This window comes from Eptatretus burgeri, chromosome 12 (genome assembly GCF_056783735.1).
Source record: "Eptatretus burgeri isolate ZD-2024b chromosome 12, Ebu_testis_v1, whole genome shotgun sequence".
NCBI lineage: Eukaryota > Metazoa > Chordata > Myxini > Myxiniformes > Myxinidae > Eptatretus > Eptatretus burgeri.
In genome coordinates, this window is record NC_140972.1 from 96,774,950 (window position 1) to 96,795,592 (window position 20,643).

Below are 20,643 nucleotides of genomic sequence, written 5' to 3' on the forward strand. Positions count from 1 at the left end.
AAACAAGGTTCCGTTCTTGTGTATGGCGGCTTAGCTGCCGGGTCGCTATAATCTCTTGGAAGCACGGCTGCGCCGCTGCTGCTGTGTCCCTTCACCAGCACACTGGAACTCATTTCGCCGACCTCAGAAGGATGACGGGCTGAGTCGACCCCACCTGGTGTTAATTCAACAGCCAACGGGACTCAAACTCGTGGTCCGAGGAGCCCAGGGCAGCCACCCGAACCACTTCGGCAACAATTACCGGTGTTTTTACGGCGCGTACGCTGTATACAATTGCACCGAGTTTGAAATGTCCCCAGTGTCTACCACATCTACCATGTCTCCGGTGTCCTCTGTCCCCCCACCCCCTCCCCCCCACGTGCCTCAAGACAGCCAATGACGGCCGTCCGGTAGATGCAGTGCGTAACCTAGACGGAAATAGCGAGAATTGACAGAAATAACCGAGTATTTCAATGGAAATTTGTGAAACTAATGTGTTATATACGTGAAAACCATTTAATTTAATGCTTGACGGGAAAAAAAACCAACAAACGCGCCCCTCTCATGTACGAACGAACGAAAGACGTCATTTCCGCCCACCATCGCATTTCGCGTCGATCGCCAAATGCTGAAAGCTAAGTTCTTCTTGTGCTATCATTCTTTTGCGGCCCCCTGCCACGTTGTATCGAACGATTTCATTCCTTCTGTTTTTTATATATATATATATATATATATATATATATATATATATATATATATATATATATATATATATATATATATATATATATATATATATATATATATATATATATATATATATATATATATATATATAGGTGCTTATCACAATAATAACAAGATTTTTACATTTCAAATATTAAGTACGCTTTTTAATTGTTTTTCAACTGAAAAAGCATAAATTGCATATTTTAACATTAGTGTACTCATTTTGCTTCACCACACTTGCTGTATTGAAGGATTTCACTTGTTCTATTTATAAAACTACTGTTTCATTTTTTTTTCTTATTGTTTTTTGGGGGGGTAGTGGTGGTTGGGGGTGTTGGGATGAGGATGGTTTATGGGTGAGGAATTGAATAAACAACGACAGCACATTCACCTTTTGATAAGACCCTCACAAACAACAAAATCACTACATTACAGAACTACAGTGCCTTGTCTCACCTGCAATTGGAGCAACGGCCAATCATATCTCACCGAATCAATCATCCCAACTGTAACTCGCACGATAATTTGGGTTTTAGTCGTTCTCTCTCCATTTAAATTGGTTTAGCATGTGGTTCACGTGAGGCAGCCTCATCGGTTCGTGTTCCTATATATGCCTTCACCGATGACTCAACGATAGTTGCGATGAAACCGATCCGGCAGATGATAGGGCCATGTACCGGATGATAGGGCCATGTACCAGATGATGGATGGGGGTGTGTACCGGATGATGGGGGCCTGTACCGGATGATGGGGGCCTGTACCGGATGATGGGGGCCTGTACCAGATGATGGGGGCGTGTACCGGATGATAGGGCCATGTGCCAGATGATGGATGGGGGTGTGTACCGGATGATGGGGGCGTGCACCGGATGATGGGGGCGTGTACCGGATGATGGGGGCGTGCACCGGATGATGATGTGTACCGGATGGGGGTGTGTACCGGATAATGGGGGCCTGTACCGGATGATGGGGCCATGTACCGGATGATGGGGGCGTGTACCGGATGATGGGGGCCTGTGCCGGATGATGGGGGTGTACCCCCGATGAAGGGGGCGTGCACCGGATGATGGGGGTGTGTACCTGACGACGGTGGCGTGTACCGGAGGATGGGGGCGTGTACCGAATGATGGGGGTCAGGGTTCTCACTCATGTGCAGCTTGTAAATGTCTGCAGCTGTGGAGGAACACACACCAGCACCAATTCACACTGACTCACACTCTTGTCCCTGTTGTCCTGAACGCCTCTGGGTATTTTTTATATATTTTTTTGCATCAATGTACATATGAAGACCACAAAGGGAAAACCAGAGATATCAGGATAAGTCAATTTTGAAGAAACTGAAAAACAAAGTTTCAAGACTTTGGTGGACTGTTTAATAACTGTCATATAGATTTCTTTTCCAGTAAAAGGAAGAGTGATCATTGGCCAATAAAATTTTGCATGTAGCATTTGCCAAGCTTCTGTGTTATTTAATTTAAGAGCAAAGAACGAATCAATGTTGCAAACTGACATCACTGGTTATTCCCTTGTTTAATAATTGCCATGCAATTTTAACCCAGGATGTGTAGCAAATTCATGCTTGTTGGTTATTGGAATACATTAAATGACTTTGGTGATCACAGATTATTTTTTTCAACATTAAACGGTCATTATTTTTTGTTTGATTGGTGTTCAACTCCATACTCAAGGGTATTTCGCTTATATGACGACGGATTCTCCATTTCTTACTCCGTACTACTTAATATGATGGAAAACCGGGAGGAAACCAAGGATAAACCACCCCCGCGATAGCCGAAGTCACCTCATGTGACTCCCTCGTATACCTGAGCAGGTTGATTGGGCGGTGGGTACATCGAATGAGGATGGGTACTCAGGCGAGCTAACCATTAAGCCACGGCGTGGGTCCCATAAAAGTCACAATAAAGGTTTGACCAGGCTTGAACCACGATATGCACCAACTCTGGAGCCCATGATATAACCAAATAGGCCATTGTAGTGCTCAGAGTTTTTCCTGTGATAGTTTTACAACCTTTTATAACTTAGTTTCTCAACTCTGAATATTATGATGGAACAGTTAACATGAATGACGCAGAAAGCCAATCTTAACTGAGTGAAAACTTTAATTTTAATACTTTGCAGAACACAAAACCTGTGATCAAAAATAATAGATCCATGTTATAACCAAATAGGCTATTGTAGTGCTCAGAGTTTATGCTGTGAAAGTTTTACAACCTTTCATTTTTTAGTTTCTCAACTCTGAATATTATGGTGGAACCGTTAACATGAATGAAAGGGAGATAACCAGGAGTAAAGTACTGACAACTCTGGGTTTCTACTTGTTCAGCTTTGACAACACTTGTTTTTTCATTGCACGGCTAAACTTTATACCATATAAATTATGTGACACCCCTGGTTATTTGTTAAAGTAATATTGTGAGAGAAAACCTTATGTTGCCAACTATTGGCAGGTGCAATAACCCTGAAATTTATAAAAAGTGACATCTCTGGTTTTCCCCTTGTGGTCTTCATTTCTATCCACTTCTCATGTCTGACTGGATGGTACAGAACTAGGGCACGTACCTTTTGAGCCATGTAGTTTATGTTTTTTTTGCATATGCATATGTAGAATGCCACATCCGATCAGTATGAAAATTTTTGAGGGTCATCTCGGGATAAAATGGAACAGAAAATAAAATCATGATGTCATCGGTCACGTTATTCGGCAGCCATATTGTTTTAAAAAAAACCTTCAAAAATCTCTGAAATGGCTGAACAGATCGAGTCGAAACTTTACACGTATGACCGCCTGTCCATGAGGAAGAAAAAGTTCACACATATGATGTCATTGGTCACATGGTTTGGCAGCCATATTGGATTTACCTGAAAACCTATAAAAATACGCCACTCAAAAGAAGTCCTGGCGAGGGTTTGCAATCTCTGATTGTTCTTTTTCTTCTGAGGAATTGTATGAAGATTGACCTCATCCTGACAGATCCATTTATCCCTTTTTTCAGAACCATTTGTGTCTCCTTTGCACCACTTCCTTATGCCATCTGTCATTATAAAAAAAAAACACAATCACACGCCGATCCTCACGCGACAATCACACGGAGATCATCACTAGACAATCACACTTGGATCCTCACAGTTTTCTAAATCACTTTGGTGTTGTTTTTTTCATCAGCATCAACATCTGAGCCAAAGATGGCCATCATCGTATGATGCGCAAACACCTGGGAGCTTGATTTTGTTTGTAGCATGCGAGCTGCAATAACCACACGGCAACCACACTCTGGGATAGCAAACCCGTCAAAATCAGCATCTGAGCTGTCATTGTTATAATAATTTATTCTTATTGGTAATTGAGGAAAACCATAAAACATTTACTCAATCCCAGTTATGTGCTCCTCTTGCCTGTGAATGTTTTATTTATTTATAAATGAAGAGTGTATCGGTGTAACATATTTCCTGCTGTGGTTCATACCTGTCTGCCTTCCACGTGACGAATGTGCATTGGGTGATTTCATACTATCTGATGTTATTTGTACCGTTTTACAAGCTTGTACTCCTGAGCAAGATGTAGGTTTTTGGAGTGAGGCTAATTTGAGTGCATTTGTAGAAACAGTCGTTCGTTCCTTTGTTTGTTTTATTTCAGAACCCTTCCTTTGTAATTGGTAACAGAAATTATAAATAATTTCATTCCACTATTGATATGAATCCAAGCTCACGATGCTTGATGAGAGGGGTACAAAAACAAGAGGGCACTGCGGAATACACGGATGTCAGGTGTGTCTTGTGAATACTTCTCTCTAGCTTTGAAGAAGGGTTCACACCTGAAACCGTTTCACTTTTTTGCTCACAGTGGTTATGTACAAAGACATAATTAGTGGACATCTTTTCACACAAATTTCACGCAAATGAGTAGATGATGTACAAAACACATGGTATGTGGAATTTGAACCCGGGTTTCGCACACGAGTCTGATGGGAACTCTAACACGCCAAATGTTTACTTATAAATAATCGATAGTCGAATTTACCCCCCTCCTTCCTTCCCATCCTGATTTTGACACATAAGGCTCGATGACCCCACCATCCCTCCCCCCTCTCAATTCCACACCTGTCTTCTCCAGACAGTTATGATAACTCCTCATATGTTATCTATATCTATCTTCACTCTAACCTTATCACTCTGTGCAAATACATGTGCTGCAGGTCGGGGAGGGGGGAGGGGGGGCGGCAAGCGGTGTGCCAGCTGCTGCTCCCTCTGGCGCTGACGGGCACCAGCGCCCTTGGCCAGCTGTGGGGCACACCGGAGGACCATGTTTACCCGCAAGATCAAGCTAAAGAGCCTCAATGATCATATCACATGTCCGTTATGTCACGGGTATCTGATCGACGCCACAACAGTCACCGAGTGCCTACATACCTGTGGGTACCTTGTCACACACTCCCTTTCCTTCATTGATTTTTGGCTTTTATCCGGTCATGTATGAGTGACTGGCTCATAGCATAAATTGGTTAGTGTGTGTGTGTGTGTGTGTGTGTGTGTGTGTGTGTGTGTGTGTGTGTGTGTGTGTGTGTGTGTGTGTGTTGTGGTGTATGCGTGCACGTGCCGTTCATTCCAGGGGAGGCATATATGCAAGAGGGCCAAAGGAAGGCATGTGTAATAATATACCAACATTCAGGACACGTTGAGCTTGCATTTTGACACTTGTATGAAACCGCTAATAGCATGGTTTGGGCCTGGAGAGCTAGCTTCACAGTTCTTGCCATTAATGTTGGCAAGTCATACTGCTGGGTATGCCATCGAGGTTACTTTCCATCAACAGGATTCTGCAGATCGGTAAACTTGACTTTTGTAATGTATGTGCTTGTGGTTTTTTTCATTCGGGCGGAATGGTGACACCCATTTGTCTTCACAGTCTGCAAGAGCTGTTTAGTGAAGTATTTGGAGGAACACAACACGTGTCCCACCTGCAAGATCGTCATCCACCAGAGCCACCCAACACAGTATATCGGGCAAGTGTGATCCTCCTAGCTCAGCCGCTTTGTTATAAGTATTCCACGTGAATCACTCCAGTTTGGGACCATTTGCTCATGGAATCTTGGCAGAATCTTTGACCCCAACTAGTCCTCCACACTGCCGGCTTCGTGCATCTTCCGTTCTTCCCCTCTTTCTTCCCTCTTTTTTTTTTTCCCCCCTCTTTCTTTCCTCTTCTCTGAATGTCCTTTTCAAGTCCTACCTCCCACTCTTGTCTCTCCTTTTCTTTCCTTTTGTCAGTTATTTCCAGCCCCTTTAGCTCTCCAAACTTAGCATATGTAATTTATAAATTTCCCCTTGTAACTGTAATTGTAAAGAAACGAATTTTCCTTTCCCCCCACCGAACCCTCCCTGACTGGATGTGCATTTGTGTTTCACGTTGATCTGTTGTTGATGTGTCGACCTGCGTCGGTCACAAACTCCCTGATTGCTTCACTCGCCGTTATTAATGCCTTGCCTGGTGGAAAGTTCTCTCCTCCATTATCTCTCATGCTGCATGTTGATTGACTGCAGTGTCGAGTTAAATGAACGGTGACTTGTCTGTAACCGGCCTGAAAAACGAGCCTGCGAGCACTGTCGTGCTTTTGTGATGGATTGCGAAGCCGAACTGCTTTCCTGTTTCGGGGGGGTTTGTTTGTGAGCTCAAACTTTTGTTTGTCGCATGAAGCACAAACTTTCCTTTTATCGTTTGATTTTTGTTATCATGCAGTCGACTCTCACCATTTTTGATGGATACGAAAAGGTGACCATTCAAATGGCAAACAATTAAAAGTTGCAAGACGTATTGATATTTTAAAAGTTTGGATCTCGTTGCTTCACCACAAAACATATGGCATTTAAAATCCGTGTCCATTCCTTTATATTTCCTTACTCTACTTTACCCTTGACTCGAGGCTTCCAGACACTTGTGTAAACGATGGACACAGTGCAACAGGCTATTTAAAATCATACAATGAAAAAAAACGAACCCATGAATCGACTTGATGGAGTCTATCCGTTGCCATCCTCAATAACGGCCAGTGGCTCCTCAGCCACCCCCTCGCGGTTTCTCCTCAGCCACCCCCTTGCGGTTTCTCCTCAGCCACCCCCTCGCGGTTTCTCCTCAGCCACCCCCTTGCGGTTTCTCCTCAGCCACCCCCTCGCGGTTTCTCCTCAGCCACCCCCTCGCGGTTTCTCCTCAGCCACCCCCTCGCGGTTTCTCCTCAGCCACCCCCTCGCGGTTTCTCCTCAGCCACCCCCTCGCGGTTTCTCCTCAGCCACCCCTCACGGTTTCTCCGCCCCCTCCCTCTCATATCGCCACCATCTCCCATTCACATAGCCGCCGCTGCCTCCCATTCATGTCGCTGCCACCCCCTCACAGTGTTGGTGCCCCCATACCCTCTCACCCTAACCTTCAACGCATACTCCTCTTTCTCATATTTGCCGTCATTACCCCAAACTCTGCATTCACAAGCCTCACTCTTTCTTTTCCCCTTCTCTTCCCCGTTGATTTGTGGTTGTATTGACTGAATGGTAGATTGAATGGAAGACAGGGCTGGATTAAGGTCTTCATAGGCCAAGGTCCTTGAGATTTCGTAGGCCAAATTCAAGAGTGACCAAAAACGACGATTTTGAACATGAAATTTAATTGGAACAGACTGCGGTAAATGGCGATTTGTCCGACTTTCAGATATACAAGTGCCTGTAAAAATATGATGTGATCATATGGTTCCCACGCTCGCTGTCGACGATCACTGTGTCTGGCAGTGTGCCAGCCGCCTTCGCTCACGGTGTGTACAGCCTTCCTGCACATGTCAAGTCACATAAATAAGACTGAAAAAAAACGTCGTTGGAAATTTTCGTTGGCCAAATATTTTTCGTAGGCCAAGGCCCAGGCCTCATGGGCCTTGTGGTTAATCCGGCACTGATGGCAGATGATGGATTTGTTTTCATTGTAACAGCCATGTTAAACCTGGCATATGTGTTCTTAAAGTTCCTTTTTCAATTTTTTTTAGTGAGTACAAGATTGGCAAAAGGCATAAATTGGAAAAAAACAAAAATCCTTAAAATATCCTGAACTTAACAAAGCTTAGCTTTGGGGTTTAATCATCAGTACTCCATAAATCATGCATAGATAGTTTCGTAGAAAGATGGATGAGTGATGGAAAATGTGTAGATTGAATCATTCTAGATTGATACAAAATGGATAGATTGGTTGATGGAATAATGAATGGATGGATGGATGGGTAAGGGCTTGGTGGTTGAATTGCACATTAATTAATCGATGGATTTTGCTGTAATACAAGGTGATATTCCTCAATGACAGAGCCTTGTTTAAACACTGTGTTCCTGGGCATGTGAGCATGAACCGTTAATTGGTTCTTGTGTGTTTGGGCTTTGGTTTGATCCATTTTAAAATGTATCATGAGATACGGTGGTGAAGATCTGCTGGATGTTGCTATCGGATTACCTGTTTTCACCCAACTTTGTAGTTATTTGTCCGCAATTTGTGCTTTATTCCTGCAGACATGATCGGACAATGCAGGACATTGTGTACAAACTTGTACCAGGCTTACAGGAAGGTGAGCCAATGTAGAAAGCTCATTCGTCCTGTTCTGATCCGTGCTTGTTAATTTTCATTTGACATGCATGTTCACACGCACGCACATACGCACACCAACTTCTCTTAATAGCTCAACGACATCTTTCACCCACAAGTGCAGGGACCAACAGATTATCTCTCACCCAATCTATTACCCCCAGCTGTGACTAGGATTTTATAATTAGAAAAGAAAAGGAATCTTCTTAGTACTCCTAAACAGAAGTTTACTGACAAGTTCCTTGCCAAATGCCACTCAGCGTACGTGGCATCATTGCAAGCCATTTGCCGGTGAGATACAGTCATTGTGCTTTTAAGATTCATCATGTGCAGGTCGTCATTTTGCCATTCCTGCATATATCAGCCGGTGGTGCTGAATCCTCTGATGTTTCAATATTTAATCGACACTCCTGCCAAACATCACCAATAAGTGGTGAAACCAGTAGGTGATTGAACGATTGCGTTGTGTTATAGTTTCTTGAAATCGTGCCACTTGGTCTCCCAACCTGCTTCATCATTACATGCACATAATTACTTACCGGCAGGTGTAGTGCGAGTACGTTGCTCAACATGGGAGGTAGAAAAGCCACAAAACAATACGAGTGTGGATCGAATGAAAGTGGCTCGACTGACTTGGGATATTGAGGATGTCCCGAATGATTGTTGCTGTTTATTTCATTCCCTGTTTGTAATAATTCATAGAGCACCATTGAGACTTTTTCATGTGCATGATATATTAGGGTTGCGAACTGAGTGTTTTATGTGAAAGAAGTGAGTGATGTTTGTGAAAAACATTTACTTGTTGTAAACTGAATTATCATGATCAGGATATGGAACGAGCATAATAAAGCGGATGCCAATAAATAAACCGAAGAAGTAAAGAGCAAAGATGGAGTCATCAGGAGGAAACTGGATAGGATTCGGGAAAGGATTCGGGTTTCAGCCGCTACTCCGCTACCCTCAAACCCATCCAGGCATAAAGTTTCACGTCGATTGATGAAGCGGTTCAAGCGAAAGAGTTAAAAAAAAAGATTTTTGCTCAATCCAATATAGCTACCAGACCATGTGATCTATTAATTATTCGTGAACACCCTGGTGTCTCCAAGGCTTGAGGAACATGGATGTGAAGTTTCCCCCTTGATCTGTCCAGCCGTTCTCGAGAAAAATATTTTTTTTTCGGGTTTAGCGTAAATCCAATATGGCTGCCAGACCATGTGACATTAATTATTGATGAATACGCAGGTATCTCCACGGATTGTGGAACATGTCGGTGAAGTTTCCCCTCGATCTGTCCAGCAGTTCTGGAGAAGAAGATTTTTAGAGATTTTATGGTAAATCCAATATGGCTGCCAAACCATGTGACCTATGACATAATATGTGTGAATGTTTTGTTCCCCGTGGATAGGCGGTCATACTTGTAAAGTTTCACCTCGATCTGTTGAGCCATTTCAGAGAAGATTTTTGAAGGTCTTTAAAAAAAACAACAACATGGCTGCCACACTACGTGACCAATCACGTCATAATTATCATAAAAGCATTCTACATGAGTCGTCGCTCCTGTGGTGAAAATTTTGTGTCAATTCGACGAGTGTTTGCAGAGAAAAACACACGTTCTGTGCAGCAAACAGACAAACAGACCCAAATGCAATACCCTCTCGTCTGACAATCGTAACAACATATTCACTGATTACAAAAAAATCAATATAAGACAATTTTAAACATGACACTGAGCAAGAATTCAAACAATTCAACACTAACAACATCACCGACATTAATAGCCACATCAAGTACAGTTTAATATAATCATCATAACCGCCGCAACCAAATACTTTCCAAAGGGCAACATCAAAAATTACAACCCCAGCTGCACATCAGGAATTGCACACTTCATCAAACAACAAGACACCCGAACACCCATACCATCCGACATAGTACAAAGGATTCAAACACTAAACACAGAAATCAACAACAAAAATTCATGAAAAAAAAACACAAACCTGGCACTCCTATCATTGACACACACATCAGATCACTCAACCAATAGCAAACACATGTACAAAATCATCAACATCATCACTAACGCCAACAGCGGCCTAACATGCAGTCATAACTAGCACAGGCAACATACCATCAGCGAAACACCAAGCTAACATCCTTATAGATCATTACACAAACACAAGTTAGATAGAACCCAGAAAAGAGGAAACAAGTGTTACAAGATACAAACTCATCTACTAACTCGACAACACCATCACATCATTCACTCCTTCAGAAACAACAAAATCATCCAAAATCCACATCCTGATAACACCTCAAATTTACACTTAAACTACCTTGAACCACACGGCACAACACGGAGTATCAGCCCTCACAAATATAACATCTTCTCCCACCAACACTCAATAATTCACCAAATTTGTAAACTCAGCAAAATCATTTCCCTCCTCAAACCAAACAAAGAACCAACCAAATCCAACTACACACCTATCAGATTACCTTACACACCTTCCAAAGTTACAGAACGTCACATACTTACACTCACAAGCCCAAACATTCCACTCTCGCACATCCAGCATGGATTCAGATCAAACCACTCCACCACCACTCTCGCACACCCAGCATGGATTCATATCAAACTACTCCACCACCACTCTCGCACACCCAGCACGGATTCAGACCAAACCACTCCACCACCACCTCTACCCATAGCAAAATCAACACAGCCACAGCACAACTTCAACCCTTCCTCAGCACCCCACAAACCTGGCTCACCATCAACAGACTAAAAGAAGACCCTCAAAATCAACATTCACTCTAAACAAATTACACCAAGGAACAAGTGCTGCACCACATATCACACAACATCATCCCGAACACACACACACACACACACACACACACACACACACACACACACACACACACACACACACACACACACACACACACACACACACACACACACACACACACACACGTCACTTTTAACACATCCATGTCATTCCACGATCACATCACAAACATTAAAAAAACATGCACATCCAGGCTCAGAGGAATCGAGTTGAGACACCACAAAGAAACAACACCACTAATATACAAACAACAGGACATTCGATCAGTCATTGATTACACCAGCTCACCCTGGGCCTCCAGCCAATCAAGCACACATCTCAACACCCTATAGACCGTACACAACAAAGCCCATCGCATCATGCGCTTTGGGCTCACATCATGGGCTCACAGGATGCACGTTAACAACACCTATCGAGCACCTACACACACAGGTAAAAATGTTAAACATCAAATGCCACTTGGACATGAGAGGTGTGCAGTTCCTTGCAGCTGCAAGTGTCAACCATAATCACCTATGCCACAACATGTCCAACCACCCACAGACCCCCTAAACACATTAAGACTACACCACAAAAACACTCCAATGACATCCTTCAAAACATCCCCCTACTGATCAATGACAACTACAAAAACGCATCCACACCCACATCAACATCAATACAATAAGTAACCTGAGCCCAAACAGTATCCTGGGCAATGGGCACTAAACCCCCACCCATCGACGACAGAGAAATTACTCCCGAGATATGTTCATGTTCACCTTTCCTGCTTCCGCTGTAGACACCACCAACAGATCTTACAGGCCAAACCGACTTGACGCCACCACTAACGACACCTGCAACGGCTGCCAGTCTGGCTCACCTACAGTAAAACGCATTATGGAAGAATGTGCGGTCCTGGCTCCACGAAGGCAATGGCATGACATTGAAGTGAGATCGTAAATGAAACATAAAGGATGAGACGCACGAAGAAGTGAATACAAGGAAGAGGATATGAAAATTAAGTTTAAGATAAAGAATGTAAAGATGAAAACGAGTATGATGAGTGAGTGGATGGTGCGTGTGAGAAAGAGAAATGAAAGCTCGGCCGGTAGATTAGTTTACCCGAGACAGAAGGTACGACCAGCAATTTCGACATGGAGAGTGTACGATGGTTCCGGGCTTCACTTGAACCCTCCTCAGTCCGGACCATAGTACAGTACTACCCTGGGTAGCTGCTGTCAAGTCCTTCTACCTAACTTAAAAAGTATCAGCACAGATTAACTTTGAAAGAAACCACTCAAAGGTCAAAGTCATGATTTTAAAAGCTCTGGAAGCCAAGTCGGTGAACTATTTTCAAAGGAAAGAGGGAACTAGGGGGAGGCTGGGGTCGAGGGGTCGAGCTCGTGGTACAAGGGAGTTGATTCTGGACAGTTCTCAGTTATTTACTTTGTCTTGTTTACTTCTTTGTCATATCTTATGACTTATGTAAATGCAGGTTTAAGGGAATAAGAGTTTTTTTTGACTATCCAACCAACCTTTGTTCTCTTCATTCAGAGGCGCAACTACCCAACCAACCCAACTAAAAGGCACATTTATTGTCCAAATGCAATATAATCGTACAAAATATTGTGATTTGGTGAGAGATTACCACCACCACCACCACCACCACCACCCCCTCCTCCCTCCACTCCACTTTACCCAATGTGATATCTAAAGCAGTTGGCATCTCCAAAGGCAAGTAAAATGTTGGGTGTTTTCATTCCCCTGTTAAAGGGAATGGGATGGATTGTTGACACTTCCATCGGTTATGACTTTGACTGTGGATCCCTGTTACTGATGTCGAATGCATGTCAACGTGTCGGTTTGTCGGTCGATGACATCCTTGAGATATCATTTGTTGCTCAATGATATCCTTGAAACGTGTTTGTTTGTTTGTTTTTTAACACGATGCATCTGTGCATTCAGCTGAACTCAGGCGCCAACGGGAATTCTACTGGAAGCGAGGATTGGAGCTTCCAGGAGATCCAAAAGGTCAGTGTGGATGTCATCTGCATTTAGCAGCTCTTTTGTTGCCTTTTCCACTCGATACGGACACATCTATTATGTGGGCCTCGAGAGCTGAGGATTCTGTGTGAACAGTGAAGACGCTGTATCGACATTTTTCTGCCATGATAGCATTATGAGTACAACCCAGCAGTTGTAGCACAATACAACACAGTAGTTGCGGTACATTGTGAATACAACGCAGTAACAACACTTTTAACTGCAAATACAAGTCAGCGAGGAAACTTTTGAAATGTCCACAAACTTCACTTCCTCCCTTTACTTATCCTGATGCGCCCCCTGCTGACTGTGTTTTGGGAATTCAGGAAAATAACGAATTGGAAATCGTGTTGTGCCAGATTGTCCGACTGATGTTGCGGAAATTAACCGATATGCTTCATGTTTCGGGGTTGTATCCGGAAACCTTGAAATTCGGCATCTTGGGGGTTGGGGGGGGGGAGCAGTCTTTCTGTGTGATCATCCAACGACACATGTTGTACCTCGATACCATTATCTTCACTTCTCCACTCTCTTCCCCCCTCGCCCCCACCTCGTTATAGAGAGAAATTATCTTCTTATTCCCTCACCTCTACCCCATCCGCCAATAATGTGTAAGAATATAACATGGGAGGGAATAGGGACGAACATTGGAAGGACGGTGTGAGAAGAGGTGGTGGGGGTGAGTATATACGTCCAACACCACACCTGTCGATGAGGTACTTGTCCTCATCCCCAATTTTCATTCTGCCTGTCCATGCTCATCTCAATTCCTTTGAAAACCCCCTCAACGTTTGCTCTTCTCCGCCCTTTCCTGACAAATCGTTCAACATTCTAACGACTCTGTAAGAATAAATCCGCATCTCGTTTCTGTTCTTGATGGAGCGTTGGGAGATTTTGGGCAAAGAAGCGTTTTTGCATCGACAGCGCTTAACTGCACATCCCGAGCAAACTTGAAGGCATTTTAGTCAACCACGAAGCGTGGACTTTCGCCACGTGTAGACCAGACGCAGCAGGGCAGGCCATCGATGGCCATTCCTCCTTAAAGTTCATTAATGAGCCAGTTGGTCCTTGACTGACAATCTGTTACTTTGTGACATAGTAATTCTGATCCGAGCTCAGGTTAGAGAAGCTTGGAATCAAAATCCATAAGATTCCTGCCATCAGCTGAATTTGCACCCTCAACCTCTGGGATGGTTGGCTGGGGTCCTCACAACAAGTAAACCGTACCGTAATATCTCTTCCATGCTCTCTCATGATCAAATCCTCCTGTGATTATGTTCTTTTGAATGAAATAGCCCTCTCCTTTCTTATACTTCCTCATTGCTAAATTCTGTCTTTGAACTTCCTTGAAGGTCATCCTTGGTGCTGCCCAAATTCTACTCTGATAAACCCTCTTTAATGCAGCTATACCCTTTGTATAAGAACTGAATGTAATCTTCTCGATGCAGATATTGTTGTTGTGATTGTTCTTGGTAGCCAGTTATGAGCGTTTGTGGGTGACATGTGAACACCTGAGAGTGTGAATAGGTTTTTGATATGGAAGATGGAGACCACACAGCAACCCCTTTCTGAGATGGCATGCAGCGTAACATGGTGTCAATGAATACCCAAGAAGACAAGTCCAGTTGCTACCCACAGTTTAGGCACCAATTGTGAATTTGTTCAGGGTGCCGGTGATGACTCACCGACTCTTCGAGAAGCACTGTGGGATCATTCAGGTCCAACCAATGCTAGCAGATGGGACACCCGGCTTAACGTCCATAGATGAGGATATGCGACACTTTTGTTCGATGCCAACAATACTTTATTTACTGAATGAAAAGGAGAATGTATGAAATGGTGATGGAGGTGGTGGTGGTGGGGGTGGAAGAGTTGTTTTAATGGTGTGTTCCAATTGGAGACACGGCTTTGCAGGAACAGTCTCAGGCCGTGGACCAGAGCTGGCAAAACAGGAGGGGGGAGAGTGTAACCAGCACAAGGGGGGTGGTTTGGGCGTGGGTGCAAGCGGCGGCAGCAACTGCTCATCTCGTCACCCCACGCTCAGCCCAACACGCCTTTTTATACCTTCGTCCCCCATGACGCACTTCGCCCCTCCCCGCTCAGCTGATATTGGTCCCTCACACGGTCTGTAGGTGGGGCAAACCCCTGACCCTTTACCCAGATGGTCCTCATGGCCGGGGTTCACAGTGCAGCGTTTTCCCACCTGAACTTGTGCCGACGGTCTGTCCGCACGCTTAAATTAACACGCATACGATAGAGATTACAAAGGTAAGAACATTAAAAAGGGTCCGAAGGGAAAGCGGGTTTAGTCCCACACACATGTGGGGAAGATTGCCAACAACTGTTTACACATAAAACTATTCATATTCTACATCACAATTAGGTTACCTCACACTTATCCTAATACATGCAGTAGAGGAAATAACTATTGCTATGTTATATACAACATTACCCCCAGAAGGCATTCCCACAACAATATGTTAAAACGATGTTTGCGGCAAATTACAGAGTTAATAGAGCAGAATGTTTGTGAATTACAAGGTGTTGTCTTTTGATTAAATGTGTCAGTGAAGCGACGGGTACTTTTGTTCTTCTCATAGAATTTTAAGAACCTTTCTCACCATCGATGTTAAACCTCCTGCTCTGTAATTTGCTGTTCCTTATACATGAACCATGAGACGTACAGACATCAGGTATTCCATTCTTCTGAAAGTGGCCTGTTTTGTTTTGTTTGAACTCGTAGATATATCTACCAGTACTACACTCACTTCTCTCTTGTAAACAGTTTCCCCACTGATCCTCTGTCAGACATGTGTCAACAAAACCAAAGATATACTAGAACGGCACTCGGAAGATCGCTTATCCCACTGATGGGCTGAATGGTTTACGTTTTGTATCCCGCTGATAGGCCGGATCCAGATCTTCACCCCCCCTCCCTCTCATCCACAAAGCTGCCTCCTTCCACTGCCCTCTCATCTCCATCTCTTCACTCCACCTCCCCAAATCCTCAACTGCCTTCTTCCCCCTCTCTTGTCCCCCCTCTCCCCCAGCACCACAGAGCCTTTTCTCCTCCTCATCTGCCCCCCCCCCCCCCCCCACCTATTCTGCCATCCCCCCCCCTCCTTCAACAACCCTCCTTACCTCCCCCCTTGTCCCTTGTCCTACCCTCCCACCCCCTGCATACAAAGCCTCTTCCCCTCCCTCTTCATTAACAGTGTGGACCTCAAATATCCGGGGCCTTCGCTCAAACCTTACAGATCTTTCCATACAGGTTGCCACTGACAAACCAGACATAATCTGCCAAACAGAAACTTTCCTCCCCCAAGACGTGTCTGACTCCCAAGTATCTCTCCCTGGTTACTCCCTCCTCCGGTATGACAGACCTGAGCCTCGTCCTGGTGGAGGAGTTGCTCTCTTCATCAAAGACTCTATTCCTCACTCTCCATTGACTGCCTTCACTCCCCCACACCCCCAGGAATACCTCTGGCTATGGCTTCCCCTCCACTCCCACATCATGTTTATATGTGTCAAATCGAATCAATTCGGCCTTGACGCACACCTAACCTGCCCACCAAGTTTCATTCGAATCCGTCAAAAAACCTTTTGATATTTTCTGCTCACAAACAGGCAGACAGACAAATAAACAGGGGTGAAAACATAACGTACGTCCACATAGAGCGTCGGAGGTAATTAATAATAAATAAATATTAAACATTAAATACTTTTTCCCATTTGTGCAACTCCTTTCGCTTCGTTCTTCCACTTCCCTGTACGACGAATATCCGATATCCAGCTGAACCTCCCGATATTTTACTCTTATCAATACCTGGGTTATTTTTTTAGTAGGCCTAGTATTTCTTCGTATGTCCTCTTGTTTCCTTTATCTGGTTGTTTTGTTTTCTTTGCTCGTTTATTTGCACTTGCAGCCCTCCCGGTGTGGTTTGTATTCAATATTATTCCATCACACAAAAATTCTATCACATCCTGAATACCTTTCTTGATATGTTTGCTTATTTCTATGTCGAGCTTCACTTTCACTTGGGTTTAATGATATTCTTTATCTGACATTGTTCTCTGAGTGTTCTGCTTCAAAACTACAGGACCCCAGTCGACGTTAGGCTATGAGCCAATGGGGTTGGTCGCTATCAGTCAGAGGGAGCAAGGCTAATTGTGATTTTTAGCAAGGCTCGTGTCCCTAGAGATGGAAAATATGTGACAGCATTGTGTAGCCCTTTGCCTTCTCTGGTTTATCACCCCATATACAACCATACCCCTTAGGTCGACAATTGCCAGATTTTCACCCAAATGTATAGTTTGTGGGTCTTTGTTAGTTTGTCGTGTATAAAGAATGAATCCAAGTATGTTCATCAAATCTTCATATCTTGTTGGCAAGGATATTAAATTCTTCATATAATCCCCCCCCCCAAAAAAAATCTACCAGTGATAAATATAATGGCCACAATGAACTTTCAAATGTGAGAGAAAGAACCACCTAAAGGCAACAAGACTGCTCTAGCTACAGTATTGCAGAAGAATGTAGCCCCAGCTGATGGAATGCCTGAACATTCTGCAACTGTTGTTCAGGTCTGGGAGCATGCGCCGGAGCAGCGCGTTGCTGCGTCCACTTTCCGCCAGTACTCCAGGGGCCTCCGTCTGGCCATCCACCAGGCAGATGCCTGGCCCATCCCAATCTCCTTAAGATGCTGATCAACCTGCTGCAACCATGAGGCACGTGGTCGGCGCATTGGGCTCCTCCACTCATGAGGCTCCCTCGCTGAGAGAATCTGGTGAGCAGGATCAGCATCAGGAAAACGTGTCGGATCTGTCATTGATGGGATGAATCTCATTCAGAAGGTGAAAGGTGATCAAGACAACTTTGGTGAAGTGGCTATGGTCATGCTGTCAATGGCTCTGGAGGATGTAAGCATGAGTCAGAGGATCGATAGCGTCTTTGACACAAACAAAGACACCTCTATCAAGAACAGCGAAAGGTTGGCCATGGGAGAAGGGCTGGGGCTTGGACTGAAAAGCATCACAGCATCACAAATTTTAAGGCAGTGGATAATTTTCTTCGCCATGTCAGGAACAAATCGAGCCTCATTTCATTTCTGGTCAATGAATGGAAGAAGGCTGAGTACACCAAACGACTGCAGGGAAAAGTTATTTTTGTGACATCTGAAGAGAGATGCCACCAAATCACCTCTGAAGGTAGCCAAGAGATATCTGCCCTGAAGAGCACACATGAGGAAGCAGATGTTCGTTTGCACATGCTGCTGCACATGGATACCCATCAGTGTTGAAAAGCTCAGACAACACTGATGTATGCATCATGTGTTTGGCATTTCAGGAGAACATGCAGGCCACATTATTCCACAAATGAGGCACAAAAGCACGTGCCAGAGTACTCGACATCGGGAAAACATCAAAGTCAATAGGCACACATGTTTGTCGGCCTCTCATTGGCAAGAATGCCTATTCAGGATGTGAGACAGTCAGCACATTTGCAGGCACAGGGAAACTATGTGCACTCAAAATCATCAGTGCCAACAACGAGATACAAAACACCTTCGCCCAGTTGGGAAAGGAATGGGATGTTCGTGACGAAGTCACGGATAAGTTGGAGAAAGTTACGTGCCTCCTGTATGGAGCTAAATCTGGTACAACAAAAGTGAATTATTTGAGATATCACCAATTCTGTGCCAAAAATTGCTCTCCCCTCTGGCTCCTGTGTCGCACCTTTCTCGACTTCACGCTGTGGAAACAAAGGCTTTTAGGATCATTGTTATCTCCCGTGATGAGGCTGATTCTTTGGGTTTCTCACTCTCTCACCAGAGGCAGATCGGTGGTCTTTCTGTCTTCTACCATCTCCTCTCCAGTCTCGCCACACCCCCGCCCCCGCCCTGTCTGTGCTCTGTCCCCCCTATATTTCCGCAGGGCACTCGAGGTCCACCAGCAACCCCCTTCTGGTTAAACTACCAAAATCAAGAATCACTGCTCACCTTCACTCTTCCATTCCTCTTTTTTTTCCCACCACTGGAACAAACTCCCAAACTCTCTTCAATCCCACTCTTCCCTCCAGGTCTTCAAAACAGCTGTTCACCACCATCTCTTATCTTCCCCCATCAAAAAAAACCATGATCTTTTCTACCCCCGTTAATCCACCCCAAACCCACCTACTTCATATTCCCTGCTTGCCTTCCTGAAAGTCCCTGTAGTGTCCATCTTGTCTATCCCGTGTACCCCCCCCCCATCCCTTCCACAGATCTCTGTTCACAAGAACTTCTACGTCTTGCACACCTTGACTTGTGTCGATTCATGTATTGTGTTGAACACATTTATTACTGTACGGACTGATACAAGTTCTGAAACGAGGATAAGCGTCACTTGTACATGCACATATATAACCATACAATCGGTGCTTCTGCAAGAAATAGTGTAAATGGAGTATGTATCCACTGTATGTCTTGAACATATATATATATATATATATATATATATATATATATATATATATATATATATATATATATGTATATTTAATCTAAAAGGAGTTTGTGTATTATTTACCGATGGCAATACGATTCCCTGGCACAAATTAATAAAATAAACAAGAGTGAGAATTGCTTTCCATTACATGTCCCCTACCGGTCCCAACGAATGGTTGGGAGATAAAAATTTGTTGGCGTTTCATGCACGCTCGAGCCGATCTATACCGGAACCAAAATGAAGAATAACAAACTAACCCACCGTGTTTCTTTCATTTCCAGGTTTTGCCTATTTCATATTAACAATAACCTGATGTACATACCTGAAGCAAAAACATGCATATGGCTTATGTGCATATGTAGTACATCATGGTTATATACATGGGATCATTCCAATTGCACTGGGCCATGGACTAACACCCAGGCCAAAGGTCTGAGACCTGTCGATCTGTGTTGCTTCATGCAATGGCAGCGCATGATTTTACCTGGGTGAAGTCATGGTAGCTAAACACTAACCATCCATCCATTGGAACCATACTCTGTACAAAGCGTCGGTGCTTCCAAAGCAGTCTCCTGGGCTATTGGGCACAAACCTGGATGGGTCGTCACTCCCACGCGGGATACTCGAATGGCTCAATCATCCCAGAAAGCTGGTACTCATTTTTGCCGACCTTGGAAGGATGACAGGCTGAGTCAACCCCACCTGGTATTGATTCAATGACAGAGCAGGACTTGAGCTCAGGACCTTAGCATCCCAAGCCTGCCACCCTAACCATTAAGCGAACACCAGGCATAAACACTGACCCATGTATAACGTGTGATATTTTCGAAGTCTCAAAAGGGTATAACTCTGCGAAACATTGAAAAAACGCCCTGAAACTCGAATTTGTTCTGTAACTTATTATAATAAAGCCATGTACCAAGTCTCAGTTCAATATGTTACAGGATATGGG

The 20,643-nt window shown here is 44.1% G+C and overlaps 1 protein-coding gene across 1 annotated transcript in view; it reads left to right on the forward strand.

The window, feature by feature from the left end:
• The window catches only part of PCGF3 (polycomb group ring finger 3), a 98,502-nt gene that overhangs the window by 42,771 nt on the left and 35,088 nt on the right, over window positions 1-20,643 (forward strand). The window contains exons 2-5 of the mRNA XM_085849023.1: window positions 4,922-5,137; window positions 5,632-5,728; window positions 8,256-8,311; window positions 13,128-13,193. Of these exons, the coding sequence (XP_085705149.1) occupies window positions 5,029-5,137; window positions 5,632-5,728; window positions 8,256-8,311; window positions 13,128-13,193 (328 nt within the window). The 5' untranslated portion in view covers window positions 4,922-5,028. The remainder of the gene's footprint in view (window positions 1-4,921; window positions 5,138-5,631; window positions 5,729-8,255; window positions 8,312-13,127; window positions 13,194-20,643) is intronic.